Source organism: Syngnathoides biaculeatus, chromosome 7, assembly GCF_019802595.1.
Source record: "Syngnathoides biaculeatus isolate LvHL_M chromosome 7, ASM1980259v1, whole genome shotgun sequence".
Taxonomy (NCBI): domain Eukaryota; kingdom Metazoa; phylum Chordata; class Actinopteri; order Syngnathiformes; family Syngnathidae; genus Syngnathoides; species Syngnathoides biaculeatus.
In genome coordinates, this window is record NC_084646.1 from 15,578,528 (window position 1) to 15,593,281 (window position 14,754).

The 14,754-nt window shown below is 40.8% G+C and overlaps 1 protein-coding gene across 1 annotated transcript; it reads right to left on the reverse strand.

Moving 5' to 3' along the window:
• Positions 1-4,654: 4,654 nt before the first annotated feature.
• Positions 4,655-14,741, reverse strand: LOC133503854 (sentrin-specific protease 5-like). The gene is made up of 10 exons (XM_061825819.1): positions 14,605-14,741; positions 12,077-13,679; positions 9,803-9,911; positions 9,577-9,724; positions 8,033-8,080; positions 7,760-7,837; positions 7,521-7,658; positions 6,541-6,624; positions 6,328-6,378; positions 4,655-6,125 (listed from the first exon to the last, which is right to left on the reverse strand). The coding sequence occupies exons 2-10, from the start codon at positions 12,612-12,614 to the stop codon at positions 6,015-6,017; spliced, it is 1,305 nt and encodes a 434-aa protein (XP_061681803.1). The 5' UTR covers positions 12,615-13,679; positions 14,605-14,741; the 3' UTR covers positions 4,655-6,014.
• Positions 14,742-14,754: the final 13 nt, after the last annotated feature.

The window sequence follows — 14,754 nt, forward strand, 5'->3', positions numbered from 1 at the left end:
AGACAACAGAAGGTCAACACAACGATGACTTGCACTCCATTGGTGGAGAACAAGCAGAGGCAGCTATCATGATGCAATTACCCCTCAGGCGCCAATAGAGTATTCTGAATTTTGAAATTTATTGTGCACTTGCATCGATTGCTTAAGGGAAAATGTGACTTTTTAAAGATGTTCCGAGCAGAAAAACCAATGCTGCCGGTTATATTCGGCTGAGTAAATGGTCACAAACAGCCTTCACGAGGGCTTAGCGCGACATCGGCATTTTCCCGTCCTCTGATTGGTTGGGGCCTAATTTTGATGTGTCAAGTCTTGCCGTAGAAGAATTTTAAAAAAAGAAGTAACTCATAATAAATAGATAGCTGGGGTCCATTTCATAAACATGAACTAGCACCAAGACCCAATCTTCATTTAATGGGATAACAATAAAATCTGGAGCTATTGCACACAACCCTTTTATTTGTATTTTTCATCTTTTATGGATGCCAAGCCTTCACAACCTCCCTTTTTTCATGTTGTTATCACGATAGGAAAAGTCATACATTTTCAAGTGGAGAAAACATTTAAGACTATCAGGCATGTTATGACTTCAAAGGTCAAGAAATGGGATGCTCTGAATTAGTGGCTGCACAGAAATTATCCATCAAAAAGTAGTGCGGTTTAATAAGCATAGCCTTGTTTCTCTTTTATGTGTTTTAATAAAAATAAACAGCTACCTGTTGAAGGAACCTCAGAAGGCTGGAATGACGGGAACATTTAGCTTTGTTGTCATTGGGCAAAACACTATTGTCATGGTGATGAGGAAGGAGATGAGCCAAAGCCATGTGGCGTTCGCTGATTGCGCTATATTTGGGGAGACGAGGAAGTGGGGTCAAATCAACAATCACATCTTATGGCATCGATGGCAGCCACTCACTGCTTGATTACATACATATCCCCTCTAATACAATGCTTTTCATTGTCAAACAAATGCTTGCTTTTGTTTTTCTCCTGCTAGTAAACAGCTGAGATGACATATTATTAGGACAGAAGTGTTGCTGTGGTGAGCGGGATGAGGAAGATTAAGATGTCCATCTGTTCCAAAACAGTCGGCTCAGATGAGGATGTGGGCCTCAGCAGCTGACACATCCCGGCGAATATGTCAAAATAGTTGGGATTCACGTGTCTCAGCGACGAAAGATAGAATGTCAAATCTGAGCTCTGTATAAAAATACTTCACTCGGTGTGAAAGAGCAAAAAGAGTTCAGGAGCTGATTAAATACTGGGACCTGCATCGTGATTTCAGGAGAAACAGCAGAAACCGGGCTTTACTGACTGAATGGATGAATCACTGATTATCATCAACCATATTTGGGTAGACTTGACGATTATGATGAATAAAGCCAAAGTCCTTGAAAAGATTTTGATTGTCAGAGCAAAACAAAGAAAGAAAGAGAAACAAAAACCTGCACTATATTGCCATCATTTCTGGGAATGTGTGCGTCAAGGGATGTCACTAAAGTGCTTGGATATTAATCAAATGGGCCCGGAGATGCTATATTTTGTCATACTGAAATTCAATTCTTCACAATTTAGAACAGTTCCAAGAGGCTCAGTGGTTAGAGCACTGGTTTGGTAAACCAGGGGTTGTGGGTTCGTATCCCACTGGGGCCTCCACTCCCTGAGAAGGGTTGCGTCAGGAAGGGCATCCGGTGTAAAAAAAAAAAAAAAAAAAAAAAAAAATTGTGCCAAACATATATATGCGTTCATCTGAGATGATACGCTGTGGCGACTCCGAAAGAGACAAGCTGAAAGAAACACACACACAATTTAGAACAGTTCCAAATGCTCACACGGGCAATCCGACTCCTGCCCCTGACATTGTCACTAAGCTGCGCCCCTTCCAGCACATGAATACTGCAGTATGTATGCTAATTACATCTTGTAAAAAACAAAAAACAAAAAGTGATTTCATTGTTTTCATGTATTACAAACAAAAAATGGTGTCCCTTTTTGCAAGATGGAATTGATTTATATTTCAATTGCTAAAATGTAATTGATATACAGTACAAGTAAATCGACAAGTTTGGCCACTGAGTGAGCTGAACTTTTAAATCAAGATACCAAGATACCCGCTACTGTCGACAACTTTATTGAGCAATCAAACGTGCCCAGTAACGGCAGCTTGCGCTCTTAGCTAATGCTAATCTGTGCCTCTAGTAAAACTGAATGCAGGTCTGCTTATCATTTGATTTTGCCATAATAATTATGTCTCACCCTTGAGTGATATGGGTGCGCCTGTATGATACTGATTCAGACTGGCAACCAAACAACAGCCGTCACTTGAAAGTGGCCCTGAATATTTGCACAGAGGTGCGGAATAGTTCACTCACAAGACACTTTCAGCAATGGGCAGACGGCAAAAGATTTACTTGGTCGTCTAATTCCACACTTGATAGGTGGGCACTCCAGAGATGCAACTACATCTTGCCTAAAAAAAAAAAAAACTTGCAGTACCAGACGAAAAAAAAAAAAAAAAACATTAGCCGGATGACGAAGACACGTGAGTCAGAATGTGCAGGCACTCGTCTGAAAGTGGCAGTACAGTAATAAGTGTATCTGGCAAACAAAATGTTTCAATTACACTCCTAAAACCTCTCAATCATTGTTTGGATGGTAGTCTTACTTCATTCTGGTTTCCATGCATGTCATCAACGCCATATGAGAGGTGCTTATTAATCATCAGTGACGATATTTCTGGATGTGAGTGTAACAGTCAAAGGTCTCACTATTGTTCCCTAATACATCCTTTGTTCGTGTAATTATTCAGGATTTCTCTGCCACGTCTGTGAGTGAAATAATCATTTCTAGAGAAAAAAAGGATGTACTGATTGCAACCTGAGTTGCCCTCGAATGACTCAAGGCCTTCAGTACTGTAAACGTTGAAGCCTTTCAAATGATTGCATCAAAAATCGTCCATCGTCAGACCCTATAATTAAAAGTACAGCTGCACAACAGAAAGGAGCTCATTGGCACGCTATTATTCTGGGTAGCTTACTACCACTTGCCCAAAAAATGTCTTAATCCTTTCCTCTGCTGCGGTCTGTACCGAAATCACCCCCCCCCCCCCCGCCCCCCCTTCTGACTTTGGGTCTGTGAATGTTCAGCTTCAATAAGATCTCATGTTTAAATTGAACTTGCAATAGACTAAAAATGAGCAATGGACACGTATGACTCATGTGACTACATTACGTAAAGTGGCAGTCAGTCTTTAAAACACACCTGGAGGGAAAAATAGCCACTGGTAAGATGCAACAATTCTACTTTTGTGTGATTTCCACTTGCGCGATGTCTTTCAGCCTGAAAACAAACAAAAACTTAAAGAAAAAAAAACTACATTACACAACAAAGTTTTACCAGAGCAGCTGTCACACGCAAACAAATGCTGGTTACTACTCACTTTTGCAAATATGTACTGGGGGCAACCAATGTTCAGAGAATGAAAAATAGGTGCTGTTTAGACTTCAAACATTCTTGAGGATTCCTGTTGCACAGTCAAAATGAAAACCAAACACCTCCCTAAATCCCAGTGCACACAAACCTAATCCTGCAGATTTGAACCTGACTCCCCCTCAACAAAGGCCACACTATCATATAGCTATTCTAAAGATGATCCTACGGTACGAACCACTGCTAGATATGCAGACCCTAAAGAGCTTATCTTGGGACAATTGAGCTCAAACCAATGCTTGGCATCAGCCAGAAAAGACTTAATGGGCCAAGAGAGACAGACGGGATTAAAAGAAATGACGGGAACAATTTCAAGTGCAACATTTACCATTTTTTCCCATCACCCCCCCTCCCCGTGTATTTTATCTTATTATACACCACCCACACACACAGTTTCAAGAAATAAAACAGGAGAGCTTAGCAGCCCTTCAACCTCCCTGTGCAGAGCTGTATTTGATTTAGTGTGTAAGATAAAAACCTTTAGCTGTGGCTCTTATGTTTCTCTTCACCAGCATATAAAGGAGGTTCAATCATACACTTAAACCAATTAAATCTGCCAATTTCTTCTTGTCATAGCTAATTAACTGTGTAAAATATGCGTAACATATAGAATAATAGAACCATTTTGCTTCTCTGACTTTTTTCCTCGTTTTAGTTTTGATCCAAGACCACTGCAAGGAATGCCATCAACTTCTGCACTGTTTAAGACCACTTCTATCATGGTGAACATTCTGGGAATATATGATTATCATAACCCCCCCTTTTTTTTTTTTTTTTGCATACAACTGTACTTTGTTAAGCAGCCACAGTCCGAGAACAAACATTACGATGCGTTTCTGGTCCTGGATGAGTACTTTTAGGGAGAGATCGTGAATAATCCTGATTTACAGCGACCTCTAACGGTCGCATTTTGTAGTGCAGTAAAGAAGAAATCTCAGAAAAAAAAATACAATTGGAAACATGAGCAATTCATGCTTTGCTGATTGGAAACAATACGGCCAGGATTTCAAAAAAATACCTGCGTGTGTAATACCTGAAAGCTACTACGATGCAGTTAATATGATTCAATTGTTTCAATAGCGTCAATGTACGACAGGCACCGGGCCGCGGATTGGTACCAGTGAAAGCTTGACTCAGCATTAATACAATCCAGAAACTGAAATGATAATGGACACAAATAATTGTTTTTAAGGTCAGAGATGATGAAATAATGTTGGTTGAAAAAAAAAAAAAAATCACAAATTACAGTTGAGTATTTTACCTGGATGGTTCCACCTGGGGACTACAGGTTATGAGTTCAAGTACAAGAAAAAAAAAACAATCCAGTCACCGCATGTTGTTGCCTCACTACGACCTTATCAAAGACATATAAGAGCGATACAAAGAGAAAAGCATCATGTTGGCAGCAGTCTTGGATTGAAAACAAAATAAAAACAAAGATTCCCTTGTGGTGTTTAACTAAAGCACATATTTACAGTAGTGACAGTATTATAAAGTTGAACTCCACATGAAGGGATACAACAGCAAACGCAAGAGGGAAAGGACGCTTGGGAACAAATAAACGGTCCACTTTTTTTTTTCTTTCAACAATATGTAACAGAGAAGGTATTTCCGCACCTGCATCAAAATGTCTTCTTATACAATATGTCTGCTCGGCTAACACCTAAAACTGCGGCCTTCACAAAAGCAGCTTTATTTGCACATCTAACAATAATGAGAAAGTACATATTAGTTCAAATGGATGGACACGCTTGAATGTTTTGAAATCAGGGTTTAACAAGTATAGCTAAAGAGTCTGGTAGATAATAGCATGACAAAATAAGGTGGAAAAAAACGGAAATTTCAAGAAGAAATTATTTGGTGTCATAAGACCTTACACTCGAAACAAAGTTAACTCCGTACCCATGTTTGGAGCCACAGGTAAAATAAGCTTGTATTATACAAAGTCACAGGAGAGAAAGCAAGAGTACACAGGTAGTACATTCGCTTGTTATTCTAAATTCTTCAAAGTAGAAAGCCTCAATAGCCGTGCAAATATTAGCAGTCCACAAAAAGACAAGCAAACTCCCATCTTCAAGTTTTAGGTGAACATTCGGTTCACTGAATCCAACTTTTTTTCTTGACGTACAACATCAGATAACACGAACATATGAGGTGCTGCTGTCAAAGTCCTGGATAAAACACACGTTATTATGCTTAAAATGGCCACTCTATTTGGTTGAAGCAGGTTGGGTGCCTGCATGAGTCCAAGGAAGACAACCTGTGTGTCCTTAAGAGTGGCCGGTTCAAATCAACTGACCGTGCTGAAAGCAAAAAGGCAACGTGAAGCATAGGAGTCCAGCATCAGTAGGAGGCCACGTCAGTAGTTCTTTCCAAGTCGACAAAGAAATCTGCTGCTCGTAGGAAAGCAGCTCGCCCAGTTGTTTGTGAACCTTACGTAACAGATGCTCAGTAAAATAAGGTCTGTCTGAAGAGCTTGGTAGACCTGCACATGATCAGGCTGGCAGTCTGTGATCTGAGGCGGCCATTTAAGAGTTGAGCTGTCGGTCACACAGCTCCTTGTAGATTCGTTTCCGAATGTGAGGCATGTCGTCCTGACTGAACAGCAGAGGTTTCTTCACCGAGAGACATCGGCAATACTGCCAGATGCAGAAAGACGAGACCCAATCAAATGACCCGTGTTCTTGAGTTAGGATGTCATATTGAAGTATTTCAGATATTGGACTCACACGCCTACTTTACATGTCAATTCATCACGACAAAAGACGAGGCAATAAAATTTACATGAGACATGCACAACAGACAAAAGTTTAAACTGACCCAATAAAAATAGTGTCTCACCTCTAGGACAAAAACACCACAGTCACTGTCATTTTTCTGCTGAGGAATACCCTGAGGAGTCAAGGAGTCCAAGTTACCACAAAAGAATATTCATGTGTATTTATTTTGACGTTATACCCAAAGCGGCACCCTATGATTACATGTGCCCCCATTTGAAAATTTACATGTGCTGCGCTTAAAAAATAAATACACGTTATAGACATTAATTGTTACCTTGTTGATTGCAATCTTCCAACCTTTAAGGAAATGAGTTTGTTTCTTCTCTTGAGCTTCAGACTGAAGGTACTTCATTATGTTCTAACAAAAGACCACACACAACATTTTCTCAGAAACATAAGCCATCCACGGCAGTCATAACAAGCACTTTGTGAGGAATAACAGGAATAGATGGCCGTAATTTTCAGCCTATAAACCGCAACTTTTTTCACACGTTTTGAACCCTGCGGCTTATGCTGTGATTCGGCTAATTTGTGCATTTTTTCTAATGGATAATTAGCAAGGGGGCACTCGAGCAGAAAAGGTATGAGTGGAATATTACTGGTATTTTTTGTTTTTACCGGCCCTGTTAGCGCTGTGCTACCTGTTGCTGCTGTGTTGCTGTCGCGTCTCAGTGATTTTTACCAGTATATTTTGTTTTTTAACCGGCCCTGGTAGCGCTGCACTAGTGCGTTGCTGCTGTGTTACTGCCGCGTCTGTGTTTTTTTTTTTTTTTAACCGTTTTTTTTTTTTTTTTTTTCAGTTCATGGTACTGTGTTGTTGCTATGTTAAGCTAAGCTAAGGTATTAAAACTTTGAAAACACTTTCTGTGTACCGTCTTTCTTTTTAAATATCTTGTGTTTTAACATGGGTTTCAATGTGGGCATTTGCGGCTTTTACACAGGTGCGGCTTATGTATGTACCAAATGGCATTTCCTTTACAAATGTACTGGGTGAGGCTTATAATCAGGTGCGGGCTGTAGGCCGGAAATTACGGTAATAAAGTCATACAGCGACTTCATAACAAACATCATCTTATGAGTGAAGCCAAGCTTGCCAGTGAAGCCGAACTCCAAATGAACAGGCAAAAATATTCATGATCACAATCGCAAGAGTTGGGTTTTGGTAAAAAAGAAAAAAAAAACAATATGCATCTACCTGTATGAAAGACAACAAAATGACTTTGTCAGTGACGCAAAAGATATGACATAACTCACATCGGCAGTGTGCCGGAAGACGATGCCTTGACTGTCAAAGTAATTGATGGTCTTGGTTGCCATGTTCACGGTGACAAGAGACCAATGGATTTCCAAGTGGATTGGAATTAGCAGGAGCCACTTGGAGAACAAATCCACCTGAAATTATTCCACAAAATGAAAAGAATACAATAGCATATAGAATAACTATCAAATATATTGACAATTTTAGGACTAAACTAAATCATTAGTCTCTTTACTTTTTTGGTCCATCTCTTTACGCCTTCGTAGCCCTTGGCATCCAACTGCTTGTGGAAGAAACTATTGAAAAAATGAACCTAGAAGGGAAACCAAAACCATTAGACGGAAAGAAATAAGTATTGGTAAGATTATAGTATAATGTTGCGACAATATCCCAATTGCCAATGATATTCTAATTTGTAATAAGAGTTGACTAGGAATTCATACATTTTGAAAGTATAACTTTGATCTTTCCAAGGTCTGACTTTACATTGAAAAACATCACTACTTACATTATGCTGAGCTGCTTCCATTATCAAGTCTCCATAGGTGTTGATAATCTAAACAACATGAAACAAAAGGAAGTAGTATAAAATATTATCTAACTGTCGCTACATAATACAGTGAACCTCTGCATATTTATGGTTTAGCATTTGCAAATGTCCATAGATTTTTTTTTTTTTTTTTTTTGGGGGGGGGCTATTCCACGGTTTTCTCTATGGCATCAAGGTAGCAAGAATGTATGGTGAAGTGGGCTGAGGAGTTTAATATAGAGATACTATAAGTACTGCTTTCCCACCAGAGTGTGGCACCCAGCCAAACATTTGTTGATTTTCATTGGCAGGGTCCATTATCACAATGGCAGCAATGTACAATTAAATGTTAACGACATGCCTCGGATGCTTTCAAATCTCTGTGCAGACTAAGACTCGGCAGAACAGCCTAATTTTATTTGGGGTGAATCGGTCAATTGAAATGATTGTAGGTGTGTGACTATTTGACATGGGTTGAAATGTGATTTGTTAGCTCTATACACAACCACATCCACAAAGAAGAGATTGTGCACCACATTACAGTATCAAAGGTTTCAGTTTTAACTCTGTGCTTGAGCAATTGCCCTTTGCCGTTTCTATTAAATTCCACCACTTATATTTCAAATCAGAGGCAAAAAGTTATTGGGTTAATTTTTTTTATGACAAAAACAGAATTTTACAACAGTACCCTCTTTATATCCAGTGTATCTAAATACTGTTTTAACAATATGATAAATTGGGTTTGTGTGAATGTGAGTGTTGTTTATGAGTGCCCCGCGACTGAGTGGCGACCAGCTTAACCCGCTTCTCGCCCCAAGATAGCTGGGATAGGCTCCAGCACAGCTGCAACCCTCGTGAGAAGTGATTCGGAAAATGGATGGATAACTTGGGGTAATCCAAACCGACCTGCATGTGACCAATCACAAGTCAGATGGGCTGTACTGACAAAACCTCTGAAGTGTGCCAAGTAGTCAGGGGAAAATGTGAACTAAGGACAGTGACAGCATGTGATGGACCCATGATGGTGTACTGACAAACTTGATACGACATAACCAAGTTTAGTCAACATTTGGTTATCTATTAACTTCAAGTTAGAGTTACTTGAGCTATTATTGTACTGTACATCTGCTCATTTGAAATCCTTGTTCACTCCCGATGATTTATTTTGCGACAGAATTCCGAAAACACGACCTGTTTTCCTATTATTTTGACGTCACCAGTTTTCCAGAAAAAATGGTAAGTGTTAGCAGAGAGCTACATAAAATGCTATTTCCCCAGAGTAAGTCGCACAACACACACTTAACACTATGACTGAAAACCACACAGCAAAAGCAAAGATTTGTGTGTGTCCTTCTGACCTCTGCATGAATGATTACTAAGTAGCGTTTATGGTAGCATTCCAGTCACATGTTATTGGTTAACAATACCAAAGTATATGAGGCAGAATAAATCTCAATTGAAAGTCCCATCCCATTGCTTTTACAATATTAGCAAACTCAACATAGATTTCCACCTTTTCTTACCTGGTCATTTATCCAGTTCTGTTCCTCCAGCGTGGAAAGATCCTCCAGGGTCAACGTATGCTTGTTATACATAACCATAAAGCCAGCAACAGGTGCAGAGGCTAGTGCTCCCTTATAGCGTGCCATCTCTTTCTGGATATTTAATCCCCTAAAACAAAAATATTAACACGTGATTGCATTTAACATTTTAAACATAAAATAGAATGCTGGGGTCGCTTGCTCTCACGTGTTGCTGAAGTCGTTGCAGTTGCTGTTCGTCATCAGGTATTCGAGGACATCCGTCTCACTGAGGGGAATGAAACTGCCATATTTTATGTAGAAGCTCTCCAAGAACTCTAAAGTGAAGACAGCATGATCACAATATTAAAGGTTTACATTCACTGATCTGATTAGAGAAGATAAACACCACCTCCATTTTATAATAAACTAATTCCATTAACACAAAAATTGCTAACAAATTTGGACATTGACAGCCAACTTTTTTTTCCCACTTGTGGCTGGGATTGACATCACTTGGGCAAAAATAGAAGTAGAAAAGTTTCATTTTTTTACTGAAAAAACCCCACAAATATTAAAAAACATCAATCCATTTTCTTAGCCGCTTAGCCTCACAAGGGTCACCTGAGTGCAGGAGCCTATCCCAGCTGTCAACGGGCAGGTTGCGGGCTACACCCTGAACTGGTTGCCAGCCAATTGCAGGGCACATGGAGACAGACAACAGCCCCACTCACAATCACACCTACGGGCAATTTAGAGTGTCCAATTAATGTTGCATATTTTTGGGATCATGGGAGGAAACCGGAGTGCCCGGAGAAAACCCACACAGATTCGGGCAGAATATGCAAACTCCACACGGGCAGGACCGGGTTTGAACCCTGGATCTCAGAACTGTGAGGGAGATGCTCTAATCAGTCACCCAAGAAAGCAAAGAAAACTATATTAATAAAGTAAATTGCACTTCAGTTTGGGGAACACGACGGAGAATCTGTAGAGCGGTGGCCAATTCTGAGGGCCGTGGTTCAAATCCTGGCCTCCCCCTGTGTGGAGTTTGCATGTTTTCCCCGTGCCTGCATGCATTTTTTCCGGGCACTCCAATTTCCACCCAAATCCCGCAAACATGCATTAATTGGAAACTCTAAATTGGCCCTAGGTGTGATTGTGAGTGCGACTGTTGTCTGTCTCCATGTGCCATGCGATTGGCAGCCAACCAGTTCAAGGTGAACCCTGCCTCCTGTCCAATGACAGCTGGGATAGCGGTAACAACAAGTCAAGAGGTAGTACATCCACCTCACAGTTGTGAGGACTGGGGTTCAAATCCCGTCCCATCTATGCAGAGTTTGCATTGTATGTTATCTCTGGTTCTGCGTGAGTTTTCTCTGGGTACTCCAGTTTCTTCCTACATCCCCAAAACACGCATGGCAGTTTTACCGAAGACTCTAAAATTGCCTGGTGTGTGACGGCGATTGGCTGGTGGCCAGTTCAGGGTGTACGATGCCTCTTGCCGGAAGATTGTTGCCTGTAACACTAGTGAGGATAAGCGAGATGGAAGATGAATGAAGGAACCTCCTTGCATGTGCAAGAGCACTGAAGATGAAATGTGGCGGGGTCTTTCAGAATGCCAATAAAAACGGCTTTCTCAACTTATTAAGTGGGAGAACTTTCACAATCGGTGGCTGACTAAATTTTTTCCCCCCACTATAAACGCAACCACGAACTCTGCTGTCTACCCAAAAAATCTTGAAGGAGGATGTCTATCCATCTGTTGGTGATCTCAAGCTAAAAAAAACTTGAGTTATGCAGCACAACAATGAGCCAAAACAAAGGAGCAAGTCCTCTTCTTAATAGGTGAAGAAACACAAAAATGAAGACTGTGGAGTGGCCTAGTCAAAGTCCTGAGCAGAAGCCGAGTGAGATGCCGTGGCATGACCTTAAAAAGATGGTTCATGCAAAAAAAAAGAAAAAAAAACCTCCAATGTGCTTACATTACAATAATTCTTCAAATATGAAAACATTCCTCCAAAGCACTGTAAGCGACACAATCCAAATGATCACAAATGCTTAAATGCACTTGTTGCTGCTAAGTTTGGCCCAAACAGTTAATTTTAGGGCGTAATCACTTTATCACACAGGACCATGTAGATATTTTTCCCCTCCATTCATAATAGTAAAACACATTTCAAAATGGAATTTTGTAACTGGTTCTGTTATGTTAGACCAATGTTTAAATTTGTTTGATGACAGGAATGATTTAAGTGTGGAAAAAAATAACCAGGAAGAGGCCAAACATTTTTTCCAGATCATTGCATTCAACTTTTTGGGGGGAGGTTTATGACTTTGGGTTTCATTATGTACTATATACAATTGCTTTAAGAACAGGAGAAGAGGCCATACATGTTCTTATTACTTTATATCAGTGATTTCAATCATGCAAAAAGCTGTGATGATTAATGAAATATCGTATACCTAAACGAGAGGACTACTGCATATGAGCACATCTTACCATGGACCAGATTAATAAGTCTCTCCAGGCAATCATCACTTTGTCCATCTCCTTCCATCTCTTGTACATTTGTTTCTTCTGACAGATTCTTCACGGGCGTTTCCTCTTTGTCCCAAGTTCCGGAATGACAGTACAACCTGTGGTCTCTTAGTGCACAGCAGTACTGTGTACTGCACACCGAAATAGGAAAATGATGAGAAGAAACAATAGCTGGATTTGTACTATCCGTTTCCATAGGCGTGGACCTGGAATTGTGGTCTGCGGGTGATGTGGCATTGCCATTGGACAGGGTGGGTGACAGACCTATACACAATTGGTCCATTCTATCGGAATCCAATACAACCGGCATCTCTGAGTCGTGGTTCTCAGGGCTTCCTGGCCTTGAAGGGGAAGCCGACTCTCCTGATGAGCAAAGGGTTCCATTTCTTGGTTCACTCATGTTGCTTTTGTCCTCAACCGTCTCCTTTTCAGGTTCTGTTTCAGACAGAATAACGGAATCTCCATTTCCCATCGGTGATGTGTCCAATGTACAGTTCATATGCTCCTCATGTGACACCAACACTGACGGGGTTTGGGCATTTTCAGAATTGAGAATAAAGCATCTTCAACACCTTGTTTAAATCCAATGATCGTTTGCTGTTTCGAAGCAAATGTCGCTGGCGTCGTCATTTCTGAGCAACGTATCTGGCCACTGTCCAAGACATCTCCATCCAGTAAAGAGAGGCAGTTTTGTGAAGGAGCAGTTGATGCTGAGGGTGGATTTGATACTTCCGTCCCCTTTTCCATGTCAGTTTCATCCTCCACTTCTGCCAACCCATCCTCTGTCAGGTCAAAGTCAATTACTCTCATGAGTTTGTCCCCACTTTTCTGTTGTGGGGTGCAGTGGATGTTTCTTCCGGGGCCTTTTCCTCTGCTTCGTCCCCTTCCCTTCCCTCTCCCTCTGCCTTGAGTTCCGACATCGTGCCCCCTTCTGTTGGGGCCACAACAGTCACAAGTCTTGGGAGTCCTCTTTCTGCCTGACGTACGGCCATTAATTGTACCTTGAGTGGGGGTTATTGAGTGTGTAGAAGGCAAGTCCAATGCATGGCTTGACTTAACTTTCGGTGTAATTTTAGGAGTTATAACTGGTGGCCTAGTTTTGCATGGGAGTTTTGAGTAGTGGGCTGGGAGACATTTGAAATGGAGGTGACGTCTGAGGCCAGGAGTTTGGTTGGGATAGGAGATGAGTCCTCATCAGAAGTGTCTCTAAGAGGCAGCACTGGAGGAGTTGCTGCTTTCTCAGGAGGTGCTGCCTCTGTTACATTAGGTGGAAGAGATGTTTTCATTGGGGAAGCAGAGTTGCTGTGAACCATGACGTCTTCCTGTGATAGTTTAACCCCATCCCCAAGAGACCACTTCAAACTTCGATCTCTTCTTCCCTGCTGCTCTTTTTATCCATGTGGTGGGGAATGTTCTTTGTTTGGTTACTTTATTTTTTTAACTGGTCTCCAATCAAGAATAGCGGTTGTCCTATTGCATTTCCCACCTAATGTTACAGGTCATCGTAGTAGAAACTTGCAGTTATATATTGTGGTTAAGATCAGGATCAGTCTGCCGTTGTGTCCTAATGGGAAAAAAAGGTTGCAAATGTGAAGTAGACAAACAACAACAACTGAGCAATTGGTCAGGAAAGCCTAGAAACCTCAAATATAGAAGAAATATGTTGAATGATGGGAGTACAGTTCCGAGTGCAATATTTTGTAATGACATGATAGTGCCCTCACAATTACTAGTGAATTTATTACTTTTGTGCAGTTATTAAGAAACATGAAATGAAAACTGATTGATTTTTGTTCTCCTTATCCTCACAAGGGTCGCAGGTGGGCTGGACCCTTTCCCTGGTATCTCTGGGAGATAGAGACGAGGTACACCCTAAACTAGTCTACAGACGATCATTGGGCACATGTAAACAAACAAACATTCACACTCACATTCACACCATGACAACTGTTATTTAACTAAATTCTATTCTATTCTTTTATGCGAAGTACTTTGTTGAATGTAGAAGATGTCTGATTTGAGGATCGTTTGAGCCGGGTACTGAAGTGGAATTCACGAAAATAAATCTACTTTACCAGAAGGCATACGTATTGTTAGTCAAAAAAAAAAAATCATTACGACCATTTAGGGGGAATCATTTAATAATTTACCAAGAGTGCAACCATACCCCGTCATAGATCCAGCTAATGTAAAATCATTGGAGAAACCATGAAGGACGTCAGCGAAGTTAAAAGTACCACGTAAAAGCGTTTGTCTTACATCTGTATTTGTCAGGATTTAGATTTCGGTACGTTTGCGCGAGTAAGTCATTTCGTGGACTTTTAAAGTTAGTCGGTATGCTGAGGCTAACGGCGTTAGCTAGGTTCAGCCAAAACAGAGACGAGGCGTCTGAGGACAAAGAGGAAGTTTAGAGTGTTAAATCCAAAACACTATTGCACATACGGTTAACGATTGATAAGCTGCAAAAAAGAAACATTCGTATACGTTACCTTCTCGTTGGAATGGTAAGAGTTTTGTGTCATATTGATGTGAAGCTAAATGCATCAACCTGGTGGCGCTCATTGATGACGCCACGATGATGCTTCGGCTCTTTCCGGAGAGCCTCACGAGGAAAGATTCGTCGGCCCCGGTAAGCATTC